Below are 14,472 nucleotides of genomic sequence, written 5' to 3'. Positions count from 1 at the left end.
CATTAAGTGTTGTATCTTATTATTCTTGACGAATGTATCTTTTCTTTTATGTACACTGAGAGCATATGCACCAAACACAAATTCCTTGTCTGTCCAATCACACTTGGCCAATAAGAAAATTCTATTCTATTCTATTGTATTCTATTGTATTCTATTGTATTCTATTCTATTGTATTCTATTCTATTCCATTCCAATCTATTTCTGCCCTGCTCCAGGATATCTGGATCAAGTTTCTCTTGCACTTTTTCAGATGCACACACACACACAAACAAAAGCAGGAAATGAAGCTAGTTTCCCCAAAACATCTACCATGGTATTTATTTAAAAGGGTGCTTTTCCATTCTGTTAAGCTGAGTTGAAAGCTTGGGAGGCAGGGGAAGGACATTGATTTTTGCTGCCAACCCATCTTTTCTTGGTGAGGATATGACCAGTATTTTGGTACTGTTTCCAAAAAACAGACTTCCATTTTGCCCTTTTCCCAAGCCCCAGCTAGCCCACAAGCACCAACTGGCTAGGGTTTCAGAAGAGCATCCTTAAAACAAGCTACCCTCCATCGTGACCGATGCTCTTTAACGAAAGGCGCCCTGCTGAAGAAAATGGATGACCCTTTCTGTCACGCCATCCCTGCCCACAGAAACTTCTTCTTCTTCAGTGGGGAACTCCCCTGGATACATTGGTGCCCAGCGGGCGTTTTCTACCAGAACGAGACTGACTGGGCTAAGATTTTATAAGCGTTGCGATCCGTTTCCAATTCAGGCCCGGGCCGAACCTCCGGCTACTCCGAACATGTGCAGAGAGTACTCTTCTCTTACAATGCCCGATTCGGGCCCCACCCACCCAGCCAGCCGGCGTGGAGAAGGGATTGCGAAGCCGCAGGGCGCTCGAAGCAGCAGATCGTTAAAATACACACCCGCAACACCCAAACCCCACATTAAGGAGGCTGGATCTGAACGGCCCCCTTCCGAGTGGCTCTCGCTCCCCCCTTCCCAAAGGAAGGAGACCTTCGCGGATAAAGACTATTGTATGTAGCCGGGCTGCGCGGTCGCCCTCCAATCCAAGCTCACCTGTTAAACACTTTACGGATCTTCTGGCGCACACTGGAGGAAGGCGGGGCAGAGGCGCAGCCCCGGCCGCCGCCGAGGCCCTCGGGAGGCAGGTTTTCGATGGTCGCCACGACGCGGTTGGGCTGCTGCTGCTGCTGATCCGGAGAGCTCATCGCGGTGGGGCTGGCGATCAGAAGGGAGCAGCAGGGCGCATCGTGCGCCGCCCGGCCGCCGAGGCGAGAATCCCGCGGAAGGTCCAGGGAAAGCGCCCGCGGGGGCGGCTGCGGGGGTTCGCGGGCTTCTCTTGGGGGCTCCAGCTCCAGCCACCGCCGCCGCGCGCCTTAGGGCTGCTCGGCCATGGAGCGAAGGAGATGGTTTGGATGGGGGTTTTTTTGGGTAGGGGGTGTTTCCTTCAGTTGCATCCGCCCCGCTCCTTCCTCCCCCCAGCAGCAGCAGCAAGTGTCCGCCAACGAGGAGGTGAGGGAATGAGGATCAACGAGGAGCAGCAGGAATGATGATGGCAGCGGCGGGAACCTCGAGGGGGGTTGGTGCTTGGCTCTTCTTTTGTCTCTCCGCGGCTCAGCTCAGCTCAGCCCAACCCAACCCAGCCGGCAGTCTTTCTTTCCCTCTGTCTCTCTCTCTCTCTCTGCTATCGGTATAGTAGCGCGATCAGGCGCGGCGCCGTCTGCACAGCCCGGAGAGGGGGAGCCGCCTTTGCGCGCGCAAGGAGCCGGGGAAGCTCTCCACGCCAGAGTGCGGCTGCAGACGAGCCGAAGCCGCCGGCTCCGTGCGCTCCCCACCCCTCCCCAACGCCCGCTCCGTTCCTCCCCCCTCCTCCTCTTCCACCACCACTACCACATCCCCCTCCTCTTAGTTCGGTTGCGCCCGCTAGGGGGAGCAGGCAGGATTGGACGCCCTCACCTTCCCAGCCGCTATCTCTCCCCCCACACACACACACACTTTGCCCCCCTTTCCCTTTCGGAATTGTTTGCCGGGAGTTGTAGTTTCCCGCGGTGCTCAGGTGTTCCCAGTCTCCGCTTTTACCTTCAGAACCTCTCGTCCCTGGACAGCTCCCGGCATCCAGGACGGCGCTGGCGAAGGAGAGCGTAAGGGAAGGGATGAAAGAAAGCTAAAGAGTTGAAGTCCCATAAGGTGCATTTTTTTATGGAGGCAGTTGAACTACTTGGTTTTTCTTTGAAGAAGAAAAAGACCACACACACACACACACACACACACACACACACACAAAAATCCCAAGAAGTCCAGTTGCTTCCAGGAAAAGCACCTTTGGGGAGAAACATGACCTGGATGACTGAGAATCTACAGCAGTGGTTCCCAATCTCTTTTTGGCCATGCCGCACCTAAGCATCTCTAAAATCCTGATGCCACCCCACACACATATAATTGTTACTATTCAAAAAGTGAACTCCTACTCATGTGGGGGAAGCCTAAAAGGCCATTATCTTAGATTAAACAAGGTTACAATTGCCCCTATTAAAAATCAAATTGCCCCCCTGTGGGCCGTAGGTCCCACGTTGGGAACCAGGGGTCTACAGGCTAAAGAGCAATCTTATATGCAGGCAATAAATGGTGTATGCTGATCCCTCATGGCTGCCAGACATCTAAGGCCAGAAAAACATTCATAGCAGAAGAGAAGCGAGCACTCTGCAAAGCCGAAGTTATAAATGCTGAGACAATGATGCCCACCTATATCTGCCCAATATGTGGCAGAACATTTCATGCCTGTATAAGCTTTACCAGCCACCTGTGGACACATCGTGTACAGTCTACAAACCATTAGATGTCCAGGTCCTCTTCAAACACAATGAATGAACATCATGCGGGTAAAAAAGTCCAGTTATTGGGAGGCCTTGTGCGTGGTCTACATAATGGTTCTTGGTGGCAAATTTACTGTAGACTTTGGTTAACTCCCCAAAAGGTTGGTGGTTTTTTTTAAAAAAAAGTCAGGCTGAGGAAATAATAAGGAAAACAGAACAGAACAGTAGGGAAAATAAAACAGTAGGGGGGGGGGAGGGTCTGCCAGAGAAAAACAATGTTAAAACAGAAACAAGGAGCATGTATTTGATCCATGTGTAAGCAATATTTGATCCATAAGATAGGGAAGAGACATTGGGGAAGTTGCTGAGTTTCTCTCGATGTTATTTGCAAAGTTTTCTTGCAGTGGATCTCTGGGTTGCACAAAACAATTTCCTTGTCTTACAACTTTTTCCCAATTTACTGGGGAAACATCTGGGAATGAGGTCCTACTGGAAGTCCAGCAGAACTAAGGATGTGTTGCAGAAAGAAAAGGAAGGATGGCTGGCTTCCTGTGTGTTTCTGATTCAGGAACCACAGCTGGATTTGTGGAGAAAGAACTTCAACTCATGACACCCACGGTCTTCGTGGGTTTTTTAACATGTGTGTTGCTGACATACATGAAGGAAAGTCTGCCAGAGTATTCTGTCCAAGCAATGACCCCCCCCCCCAAGAAATAGATCCACACACACAGCTTTGGCAAGATTTAAGCATGTAATTCTAATAATTTAGTATCAGAAAGGTTTAACTGTGTAAAAGGTATCAGTGAAGCAAGAAATAAGTCTGTTCGTACCAGCTATTCATTAAAGTCAAATATGAAGCCAAAACTCCCAAATAGTTCTCTTTGATCCAATCTCTAATTAACATGACTCACACCGAGATGGCAGGAAGCCCGGACATCAAGATTTCCACCTTCTTAGTTTGTAATTCACATAAATAATCCAAGAGCCAAAACCAAACAGTCATTGCTCACATTAGAAAGTTGATTTCCCCGCTAGCTCATCATGAGGCTCACCCTTATATAGTCAAAAGGCATGGCCAAGTGTTCTAGAGATCTATTCACACAGAGACGTCCTCCTGATCATATCTTCTGAGACTTATGCGTACTCTGGAGTCAAGAAGAGGCCCCTCCTCTTCTCCTCAGTCACTCATGGGCACCTGTGGAGGTGCAACAGGCCCTGGTTGGCTTTCAGCCTCTGACCCCGCATCCTCTCTGACTTCCTTGCTATCAGACTCAGGTACCAAGTACACTGGCCTAGGATACCAACCCAACCTGACTCTCAATCCTCAAAAACCATGATCAGCTGCGCAGGATGTGGATGGGCCACAACACAGAGTAAACAAAAGTCTTGCTTCTACAAACAGGCAGATGACCTCTGATTGGAGCATTTACCATCAGCCGAGGCTTTTAACAAGCTTTTCACAGATAAAATCTCTCAGATCCGGACTGATCTTGACTCCAATTGGAGTGCAGAGTCGGAAACTTCAGATCGTCCAAAATGCAGCTGTACGAGCAGTTTTGGGCCTTTCAATACATGCCCATATCTCGTCATCACTCCACGGACTGCATTGGCTACCAATCTGTTTCTGGACACAATTCAAAGTGTTGGTTATGACCTATAAAGCTCTACATGGCATAGGACCAGATTATCTCCAAGACCGCCGTCTGCCGCACGAATCCCAGCAACCGGTGAGGTCCCACAGAGTTGGTCTTCTTAGGGTCCCATCAACCAAACAATGTCGCTGGCAGGACCTGGGGAAGAGCCTTCTCTGTGGAGGCCCCGGCCCTCTGGAATCAACTCCCCCCAGAGATTCGCACTGCCCCCACCCTCCTTACCTTCCAAAAGAGTTTAAAAACTCACCTCTGCCACCAGGCCTGGGGTTATTAGAGCTTCCCCCTGGCCAATGAATGTTTCCTAGTATGACTGTTGTATGAATTGTTAATTGAAGTTTTAAAATAGGAATTTTTTAACAATTGTTTATGTTATTAATTGGATTGTTTTTCTACTGTTTTATTCTATGCTGTGAGCTGCCCGGAGTCCTTGGAAACGGGTGGCATACAAATCCAATTAAAATAAATAAAATAAAATAAATGGGCTAAATGCTGACCTCAGAAGGCAAACAGGCATGAGGAAATGCCAGTAAAGCCTCATGGAAGGTCGCCAAGCATGGCAGGGCTCCAGAGAAGGAAGTAAGCTGCTACCTCCCTTCCTCACCATCCCAACATGGTTTCCTGCCTTCCACATGGCCACCGCTTGCTTGCCTTTGCAAGCTCGCCACAGGAACACCGGGAAGGCCACATGGAAGGCAGAAAAGCATATCAGGACTGTGGGCCATGGGAAATGAAATAGGGAAGGCAGGCTGGGACAGTGGGAGGGGCAAGGGCAGCTAGTTAGGCCACGAGTTTGTAGGCTTACCTGCTAAGCAGATCAGGGGCACAGTGCTTCAGGCAGGCAAGCTGCAGATCAGAGACTGGGCAGAGCAGGGTGAGTGAGTGGCAACCAGGAGTCTGGTTTGGGTAAACATAAGTGAACATAAATTGGATAGGAAGATTGAAGGCTGGGGAGTTTTATTCCTCCCATTCTTTAGTCTGTTTAAAATTCCCACCCTTTTACCTCCCCATCTTCATTTCCTCTTTTTTTTATAATCTAATGCTTAACATAGCTTGTTAGCATTGATGTTGACAAAGGATTGAATAGATGGCAAAAGGTATGAGACTGAAATGAGTTAGTGTTAGCTCAGTGAGGTAATTCAGAGAAGAAGCACAACCAGAAATACCAGCTGTATTTTTATTGTAAGATCACCTTCACAGTAATCTTACACATCTGAAAGTATTTTTCCCCCTCCTGTTCTTTAACTCTTTGGAAAACTAGCAAGGATGCCTTTTCAAAGGTTTCCCATACTTCTCCCCCTTCTGTAGGCTGAGACATTTTTACATCCCAGTTGTCCATTTAGCAATTATCCCTCATTATGTCTCTCAAGGTCATTCCCACATACCATTACAGTTAGCAATTGAGTTAAAAAGACTATAAAAATATTGTTTTTCTATTCTTTAATAGAAAGACAATATAAAAAATTACAAACTTTCTCATTCTTCATACCATCAAAAATTTACAAATCGGAGAACAGGTCTATAATATTACTTTCCTTTGCTTTCAATCAGACAAATTTTAATTTAAAAAACAAAAACAACAGCAGGAAAAACAGCAGATATTGCTCTTCTATTAATTTAAAGCTACCTGATTCAGTGTTGTTGCATATTTGCTGGGTGTTCTTATTTCTAAGGACTAACAGATGTCTTTTATTGTGTTTTTTTTCTTATCATGGCCTGATTGTTTGTTTGTTTTTAAAAAAATGTTCTGCAATTATTTTAGTACTTTTTAAAAAGTGCTTTAATCTTAGCTGGAGTATTTTGGTTAACTAGTAAATTCATCTTGTAGCAATTGGCTCCTTTTATGTAGAAGAAAGGAGAAAAGTTATTCTAGATCGTTTTTGTTGTTGTTATGAACCCAGAGACTTTTTCAGAAGACATGATTGATATAAACAATTAAAAAGTTGAACAAAGACCTGTTTAAATGATTTCATCAGCCCTATTAGTAAACATCAAGATAAAGTTGACAAAGGTAGGATGGAATTAGACTGATGTTTAAACTTGTTTGATTATTCATGTAGGCAAGAAATCTGAGAAGTGGTTTTTGATAAAATTCTCTGCCATTGGACTTCATCTTTTGTGACCTGAGACTATTCTAATTACTTTGTTCCATCCCACCCAGCACTAACCAACCTACATTTAACTAACCATGCCTTTTTAAGGCTCCTCTTCCTCCTCCTTCTTCCCCAAACAGCCTAGGTCAGTATTCTGGATCAAGTGAGCAGAAACCTTCCAGTTGGTTCTGTTAAATCTTGTCCAGTTTTGTTTTGTTTGTTTGTTTTTTGGGGAGGGGGTTTCCTTTTTTTTCTTGTGCTAATTTTGAGATTCCTTCATATTTCTTTCCTCTTCTTGGTAGGTGATGTAACAGGGTGTATATAAAGACCTATTCGGAGAATGAGTTTGAATCTTTTGCCATTCTTGGATTTGGAAGATATTTAAAATAGAGTTTCATGTTTTGATCAAAACATTTAAATATGTTAAAGGGTTAAATAAGGTTCAGGAGGGAAATGTTTTTAATAGGAAAGTGAACACAAGAACAAGGGGACACAATCTGAAGTTAGTTGGGGGAAAGATCAAAAGCCACATGAGAAAATATTATTTTACTGAAAGAGTAGTAGATCCTTGGAACAAACTTCAAGCAGACATGGTTGGTAAATCGACAGTAACTGAATTTAAACATGCCTGGGATAAACATATATCCATCCTAAGATAAAATACAGGAAATAGTATAAGGGCAGACGAGATGGACCATGAGGTCTTTTTCTGCCATCAATCTTCTATGTTTCTATGTTTTATAATCCTCTAATCATTGGCCTTGCTCATTTTGAATAAGACATGAAGTGTTCCAACATCTAAGAGGGAGTCAACTTATTCTCTAGGTCATCTGAAGGCAGGACAAGAACTGATGGAAACTAATCAAGGAGAGGAGCAACCAAGAACTAAGGATAAATTTTCTGACAGCTAGAACACTTAATCCATGGAACAACCTGCCTCCAGAAATGGTGAATGCTGCAACACTGGGATTTTTAAAGAAGAGATTGGGCAATCAGTTGTCTGAAATGGTATAGGACAGTGATGGCGAACCTATGGCATGGGTGCCACAGCTGGCACAGGGAGCCATATCTGCTGGCAGTTGCCCTATCTCAGCTCCAATGTGCATGTGTATGCCAGTCAGCTGAATTTTTGCTCACATAGAGGCTCTGGGAGGGCGTTTTTAGCCTCTGGGATGATGGCGAAGGGCATTTTTTCCCTTTCCCCCCCCGGCTCTAGGGAAGCCTTTGGAGCCTGGGAAAGGTGTAAAACGAGCCTACTGGGCCCACCAAAAGTTGGGAAACAGGCTGTTTCAATCCACCAGAAGGCTTCTGGGGCAGTAATGGGCAGCCAAAATGTTTACTGCCACACTGTGGGTGTGGCTTATTTTATGGGTGTGGCTTAATGGCCATGTGATTGGGTAGGAGTGGCTTGCCAGCCATGTGACCAGGAGGGAATGGCTGGAACGATCACCATCGTTAAAGTGAACTGTTAAGTCCTCGACTTACAACCTTACCAGTGTTGCTCACTGGGGTGACAATTTCCTTCGCGTTTCTAACGCTCTCCTTCCTGGGTCACCCCCCACCTCAGGCTGGGTAGCTGGGTGAATGGGTGGTGCCAGAAGCATAAATGCTGCCAGTGCTGCTTCCGCCCACGCCTTCTGCTTGCACCTCATGTGGGAGGTAGCTACGTGAGGCTGGAGGGAACTGGGCAGGAGAGAGGAAAGCTCATCCAAGGCCAGGAGGAGGAAAGAGGAAAAAAGGAAGGAGCGCAGAAGCAGCAAGGGGGAAAAAAAGAGAGCTGACCTGAGACCAGTAATCCAGGAAGTGACAGCCGCTGATTAGCTGGAGCTACACACACATCTTCATTTCCACCAGTGGAACTGCATTCCACCCCGTCCTGCCTGCTGCCCACCCCTGCTCTGGGGGGTGGGGGAAGCTGTTTTTGCCCACCCCAGGCATTGAATTATGGCTGTGAGTACTTGTGCATGCACGATAGTGCTCGTGCATGCTCTTTTGGCACCCAAGGAAAAAAAGGTTCACCATCATTGGTATAGGATTTCCTATGTGAGCAGGGGGTTGAACTAGAAGACCTCCAAAATTAGATTTATTTAGATTAGATTTATTGGATTTATATGCCGCCCCTCTCCGCAAACTCAGGGCGTCTCACAACAATAGTAAAAAACAGTACATACCCTGTTTCCCCGATAGTAAGACACCCCCGATTGTAAGACGTATCGGGGGTTTCAGGGGGGTCAGCTAATATAAGCCGTACCCCGAAAGTAAGACATATGTCTTACTTTCGGGGAAACACGGGGGTATTGCCGCCTCCCTCTCATCTAGCTGCCTTCCTTTTTTAAGCGGGAAGAAGGGCGCGCTTTCGCTGCCTTCTTCCGGGACCGGGGAGGGGAGCTGTGAGGGAGGCGGCCTGCTGAGGCCCAGCCCGCCGGGGAGTTTGGCTGACGGAGGGACGAAGCCAGACTGCTAAGCTTCGGCTCGTTAGAGGGAGCTGTCGGCCGGAGATGGCGGGGCTTGCTGCAGCGAGCGACCTGCTCCTGCCTTCGCTTTTGCCTCCTCGAGAGCCACTGAAACTTGCCGGCGGAGCCGAGTTAGCCGCAGGGAGGAAAGAGCCGGCGTTGAGGGGTCACGGCGCAGCCTCTCCACGGCAGTCGAGGTGGCCGAGGGCCCTGCCTTGGCAGCCGCGGGTTGCCACCCTTATGAACCGGCGGGCTCCTCAGAAATGGCCCACCCATCCGGGGCGCTTCCTTCCCATTGGCGCTCTCTTCAGATCCTCCTCCCCTCCCCTCCGCTCTGGGTGAGCAGCGCGGCGTGGCAGCGGTGATGGAGGAGGAGGAAGAGGAGGAGAACGAGGGCGGCTGTCGCCCTTGAGGAGGCTGCCCTGGAGCCCTGAGGTTGAACTTGGAAAAGGGCCCACGAGGCTCCTGTCCCACGGCTGCCCTTCTGGACTCTGGGGAGATGCCACCTTCGGGAACGCGACCCTTTCAATTTTTTTCCAATATAAGACATACCCCGAAAGTAAGACATAGTGGGGCTTTTGGGGATAAAAAGAAAGTAAGACACTGTCTTACTTTCGGGGAAACACGGTAGTAACAAATCCAAAACCACCAATCTAATTACAATGTAAGTTAGGAAATTCATAAAACAGTCCCAATATATATAAAAAACAGGCACACAGTCAATCAATCAAACGGCAAAACAACATGGGCAAGGGGGAGATGTTTTAGTTCCCCAATGTTTTAGATCCCTTCCAAATCTGTTATTCTGTTAAATATTGGACAGGTATTTGGTACAGAGCTATTCAAATTTTTCCTCTCAACACAAAGGGTGTTCTGTGTTCCCAGCATTCAAGTAACTTCATAACCAAGATTTTTAAAAAAATGCTTGAAGAATTGGAGATAACTTGATTGAGATGCTCAACACTTTTGACACATAATATATTAATTTTACCAGTTCATCTTGTTTGTTGTTATTTATTAACTATAAATTCAGGTAACCTCTCTATTATGCTGTGTTCATAAGGGTAGTTCTTTCAACGAGCTGAGCCTGAAGATTCTCCTCTAGTGCTCCCCAAAAACTGCCCTGTGGACAGAGTGTGATTTGACAGAAAGAATAAATGCTATCAGGACATAAACTTTATTTTCCCAAGCTTCACCTCTAGTGGCATTTGGCCTCTTGGAGGAGATGGAGACTGACTCATATGAGCTTCCCTGTTCCTGTCCCACTGGTTTCAGCTTCTTGATATAGAGACTATCTTGGTGGAAGGCAGAATGATGTTGGCAAAACAATAAGATTGCAAACCAGCTATATACACTTTTCCAGAGAATAATGTGAGTGTATAAAGTGTATACATTTATAAAACATGTCACTTCTAGTTTTTTAATCCTTGTAGAATTAAAGTTTGCTCTTAAACTAACAGGTTTGTTTGTTTTATAATCATTAACATTCCCTGATTTTTTTAAAACAACATTTATCATTTCTAATGATATATCACCAATTTCTTCTTCTCTCCAGAATTTGATTTCCCACAAGTTAATCTGTGAGTTAAACTGGATTAGTTTAAATATGGTTGTGCTGTCCCCAGAGACAGAGATAGCTGGACTGTATTTAGGCATGTCTCTTTAAGATATTGCATTAGGGGAAATGTAGTGAAATCGCATTCTGGGTAATGTTGTTTTACATGTGACCACATTTGTGTATTCCTATTGGCTCTGACTCGGGATGAGGGGTAATTGGAGAGAACATTCTAGCAGGTCTTTTGTCTCCACTCACTAAGCCAGCCAGCATGTAGATGCTACAGCTAGAGTCGGGGTCAATTCAACCTCTTTTTACCTGTACAATGGGAAAGATTATACTGCAGAAAAATCGCATCATAACTGTGAGTTATTGTGAGAATGCCTGTAATAAAATGATCTGTGATACCTCATTGTGCTGAGTTATCTGACTGGGAAAAGTTGATTTTGTACCAGAACAATGGTTGTGCACTATTCAGGGGGGGAAATGGTTGGGTCAAAAATTCTCAAAAATAAACACTAATAAGCATCTAAGAGCACTACAAAATCATTTTTAGTCACTATTCAATGAGTCATTTATTGAACTATTGGGAATGACTATGTCAATTAGGCTATTCAAAGTGGGTGTTGCACTGTTTATTGGATGCCTTCCTGCTATACCTGATAATGAATGTTTGCAGTTACAGTTGCACTTGGCTTTTAGATATACTGATATATTTTTAAGGGTTTCTTCTTCCACATATTTTATCACAGATATATGATAATGTTTAACAACTCTTTCCATTAAGATGGAATTTAAAAATCAATAATTATAACTGGGGACATTATCATTTTAAAACCAAATCCACGATAATTTTGCTAACCCTAGATCAGAGCCTTTAAACTTGGCAATTTTAAGACTTGTGGACTTCTACTACCAGAATTCTCCAGCTAGCATAGCTGGCTTAACATGTTCGGGGGTGACATTTATTTTATTTTTTGAGTGTGTATCATTCTTCTGTACTAATAAAGCAGATGTATTCAAAAGCAAGGTAAAATAAAAGGGGATAAATTTAACTTAAAGAAAGATACACTCAACATGCTATTTCCTGAATGGGGATCACAAAACCAGCAACTCTACAACTACTAATAAATGTTTTGAAAACCTTCGTGCGCCACCTACTGACCAATTTGATATAAAACTTTTATTTTTCTTATTCTGCTACAGAAGACCAAACCATGAAAGCTTGTTCCCAAATATTTATTTTTAAACAGCAGAGTGACCAATACCTGAAGCAGGATAGAGATATGCAAGTTTGGACACTTCTGTTGGGAAACCAATTTATGAGTTGTGATACTTGGAACAACATTCCTTAGGGTAAGGAATGACTAAGAAGCTTTCAACATTACATCTAGTAATCTCTTGTGATCTTCCTCCTTCTCTTCCTACATTTTTAATCTGGGAATAATACACAGGCTCATTTGAAAAAAAAAAATCTCCTATCAAAAATAACGCAACTGTTAGCATGAAAAAGGAAGATATCAGAAAGGCAGGGATATTAAAATACCCCATTAAATTTGCCTAGAATTGGCTTACAATATTTTGCATCAGATTAGCAGGAAATGCCGGCATCGTTCACAATTCCATGTATTATCTAGTTCCCCATTCCTTGATTTAAGGGTCTTTTCTCAACCCTGACAAGACGGAGTGGCTGTTGGTTTTGCCTCCCAAGGACAATCCCATCTGTTCGTCCATTACCCTGGGGGAGGGGAATTATTGTATGATTATTTTATTATAGGGGTTTTAAATTATATATTTTTAAAATTGGATTTGTACACTGTTTATGTTGTTGTGAGCTGTCCCAAGTCCTCGGAGAAGGGCAGCATACAAATCTAATAAATTATTGTTATTATTGTTATTGTTGTTATTATTATTATTATTATTATTATTATTATTATTATTATTATCCCCCTATTCAATTATATCCAATTCTCAGAGACCTTCTGGACACCTCCGTGCAGTTTTCCTGTAAAGATTTTTCAGAAGTGGTTTACCATTGTCTCTTTCCAAGGGCTGAGAAATAGAGGCTGACCCAAGGTCACTCCAGTTAGCTTTGAGACTAAAGCAGAGTTAGAATTCATGCTCTCCTGATCCCTAGCTCTCAGGCTTACGATACGGGTTTCCAAAGGATAAAGCATTGATGAAGGAGTTGTAGATGGTCCACTAAGCTACGATACATGGGGCAACCTGTAGCTTACATGTGTTCCTCAACTATTCCTCTTAGCATTCTTCACCATTGGCAGTCTCTGAGACACTTGGGGTTTTATAGAATCATAAAACTGCCAGAGGATATGAGACATGCTACATTTATGAATTCAATTTAGAGTAAATTAATGTCTTAATCCTGGTTTCAATAGATTAGTGAAGGACAGTTCACTGTATCCCTGTTTTATGAACTCAGCTGTCAAAATTACCTTAGCATTAAGAAGGAGGGGGGTGCCATTCAACTGGAATGTACCTCTCTATAATTTCAATTTTATTTCTTATCCTCTGACAGGAATACAAAACAGGCCGTGGGTTTTAGTCCCAAAGAGTATCATTTTTTCTCTTTAACTATTTTATTTCAAAAAAAACCCCAAACCCTTATTCCCTTAGCCTTTCCAGTTACTTGTCCAGGAGTATTGGTAGGGTCTATAGTTCAGTGATGGCGAACCTTTTTTTCCTCGGGTGCCAAAAGAGCGAGGGCATGCACTAGCACGTGCATAATGCCCACACGCATAATTCAATACCTGGGGAGGGCAAAAAACAGTGTCCCCCGGCTCCCCTGAGGCCCTCTGGAGGCCGAAAACAGCCTGTTTCCCAACTTCTGGTGGGCCCAGTAGGCTTGTGTTTAGCCATCCCCAGGAGGCTCTCTGTAAGCCAAAAACGCCCTCCCAGAGCCTCTGTACCAAAAGCCAAAAATGAGCTGGACGGCACACACATGCATGTTGGAGCTGAGCAAGGGCAATATCTTGCACGCCAGCAGATATGGCTCCACGTGCCACCTGTGGCACCCGTGCCATAGATTCGCCATCACTGGTCTAGTTAAAAAAGATAAGTAAAAGTGGTGGCAGAATGGTACAATCGAAGTTCTCCTTATTTTTATAGTGTCACAGACTCACAGGTACATAAAGAGCACATCTAGCATGCCAGTCCTCGTCATCCTCATCTCTTCTTTGAACGCACTTGCTTTGTTGTAAGATCTGGCTCCTTTGTAGCAAGCATCAGATTACTGACTGATATTTATCTTACTTCCTACTGTAATTCCATGATTCAACATTTTCTGTGCATTTTATTTCTTTTTCTGATCAAATTCAACATTCTTTTGCCAAATCTCCTTAGTTTGCCCTCTGAAATGATACCTATTTATTGTCAGCAGACCATCCTTTAGCTAACTGGGCTATATTATCTAGGGTGATTCATCCAAGTAATTTGGACCAATTGTAATTTATCAGTATCCGGAGAGTCCTTCCATCTTGCCTTAAGGAATGCCACTCTGTAGAAGGACTAAGGGGGAAAGAAACCACTGATCTCTGTCACTTGAAGCAGTCAACTAATTTTAGCAAGTGATACAGCAACCCTTGATTATAGATTTGGATGGTCTTAAAGTCATTATTTGATTCACTGAGATCGAAAATGGTTACATCTAAGTCCAGGTAAGAGAATATTTACAATCACCAGGATATTTCAGAGTGGATCTCAAAGTTCCATACCTCAGAAACAAAGTGTTCTGAGAGAAATATCTGTCATGAAAGTTAACAGCATGATCTTTACAAACCTAATTCTTGCTACAAATCTTTCTTTTTAAAAAGATGGTAAATCTGTGAAACATAGAAGATTGACGGCAGAAAAAGACCTCACGGTCCATCTAGTCTGCCCTTA

The 14,472-nt window shown here is 44.3% G+C and overlaps 1 protein-coding gene across 1 annotated transcript in view; it reads right to left on the bottom strand.

Moving 5' to 3' along the window:
• The window catches only part of SLC35F1 (solute carrier family 35 member F1), a 238,128-nt gene extending 236,877 nt beyond the window's left edge, over window positions 1–1,251 (bottom strand). The window contains exon 1 of the mRNA XM_070739614.1: window positions 1,066–1,251. Within this exon, the coding sequence (XP_070595715.1) occupies window positions 1,066–1,217 (152 nt within the window). The 5' untranslated portion in view covers window positions 1,218–1,251. The remainder of the gene's footprint in view (window positions 1–1,065) is intronic.
• Between the last annotated feature and the right edge of the window lie 13,221 nt (window positions 1,252–14,472).

The sequence above is a fragment of the Erythrolamprus reginae genome, chromosome 1 (genome assembly GCF_031021105.1).
Source record: "Erythrolamprus reginae isolate rEryReg1 chromosome 1, rEryReg1.hap1, whole genome shotgun sequence".
Classification (NCBI taxonomy): Eukaryota; Metazoa; Chordata; class Lepidosauria; order Squamata; family Dipsadidae; genus Erythrolamprus; species Erythrolamprus reginae.
Note: the sequence above shows the minus strand (reverse complement) of the source record. Positions and strands in the feature narration are given on the sequence as shown.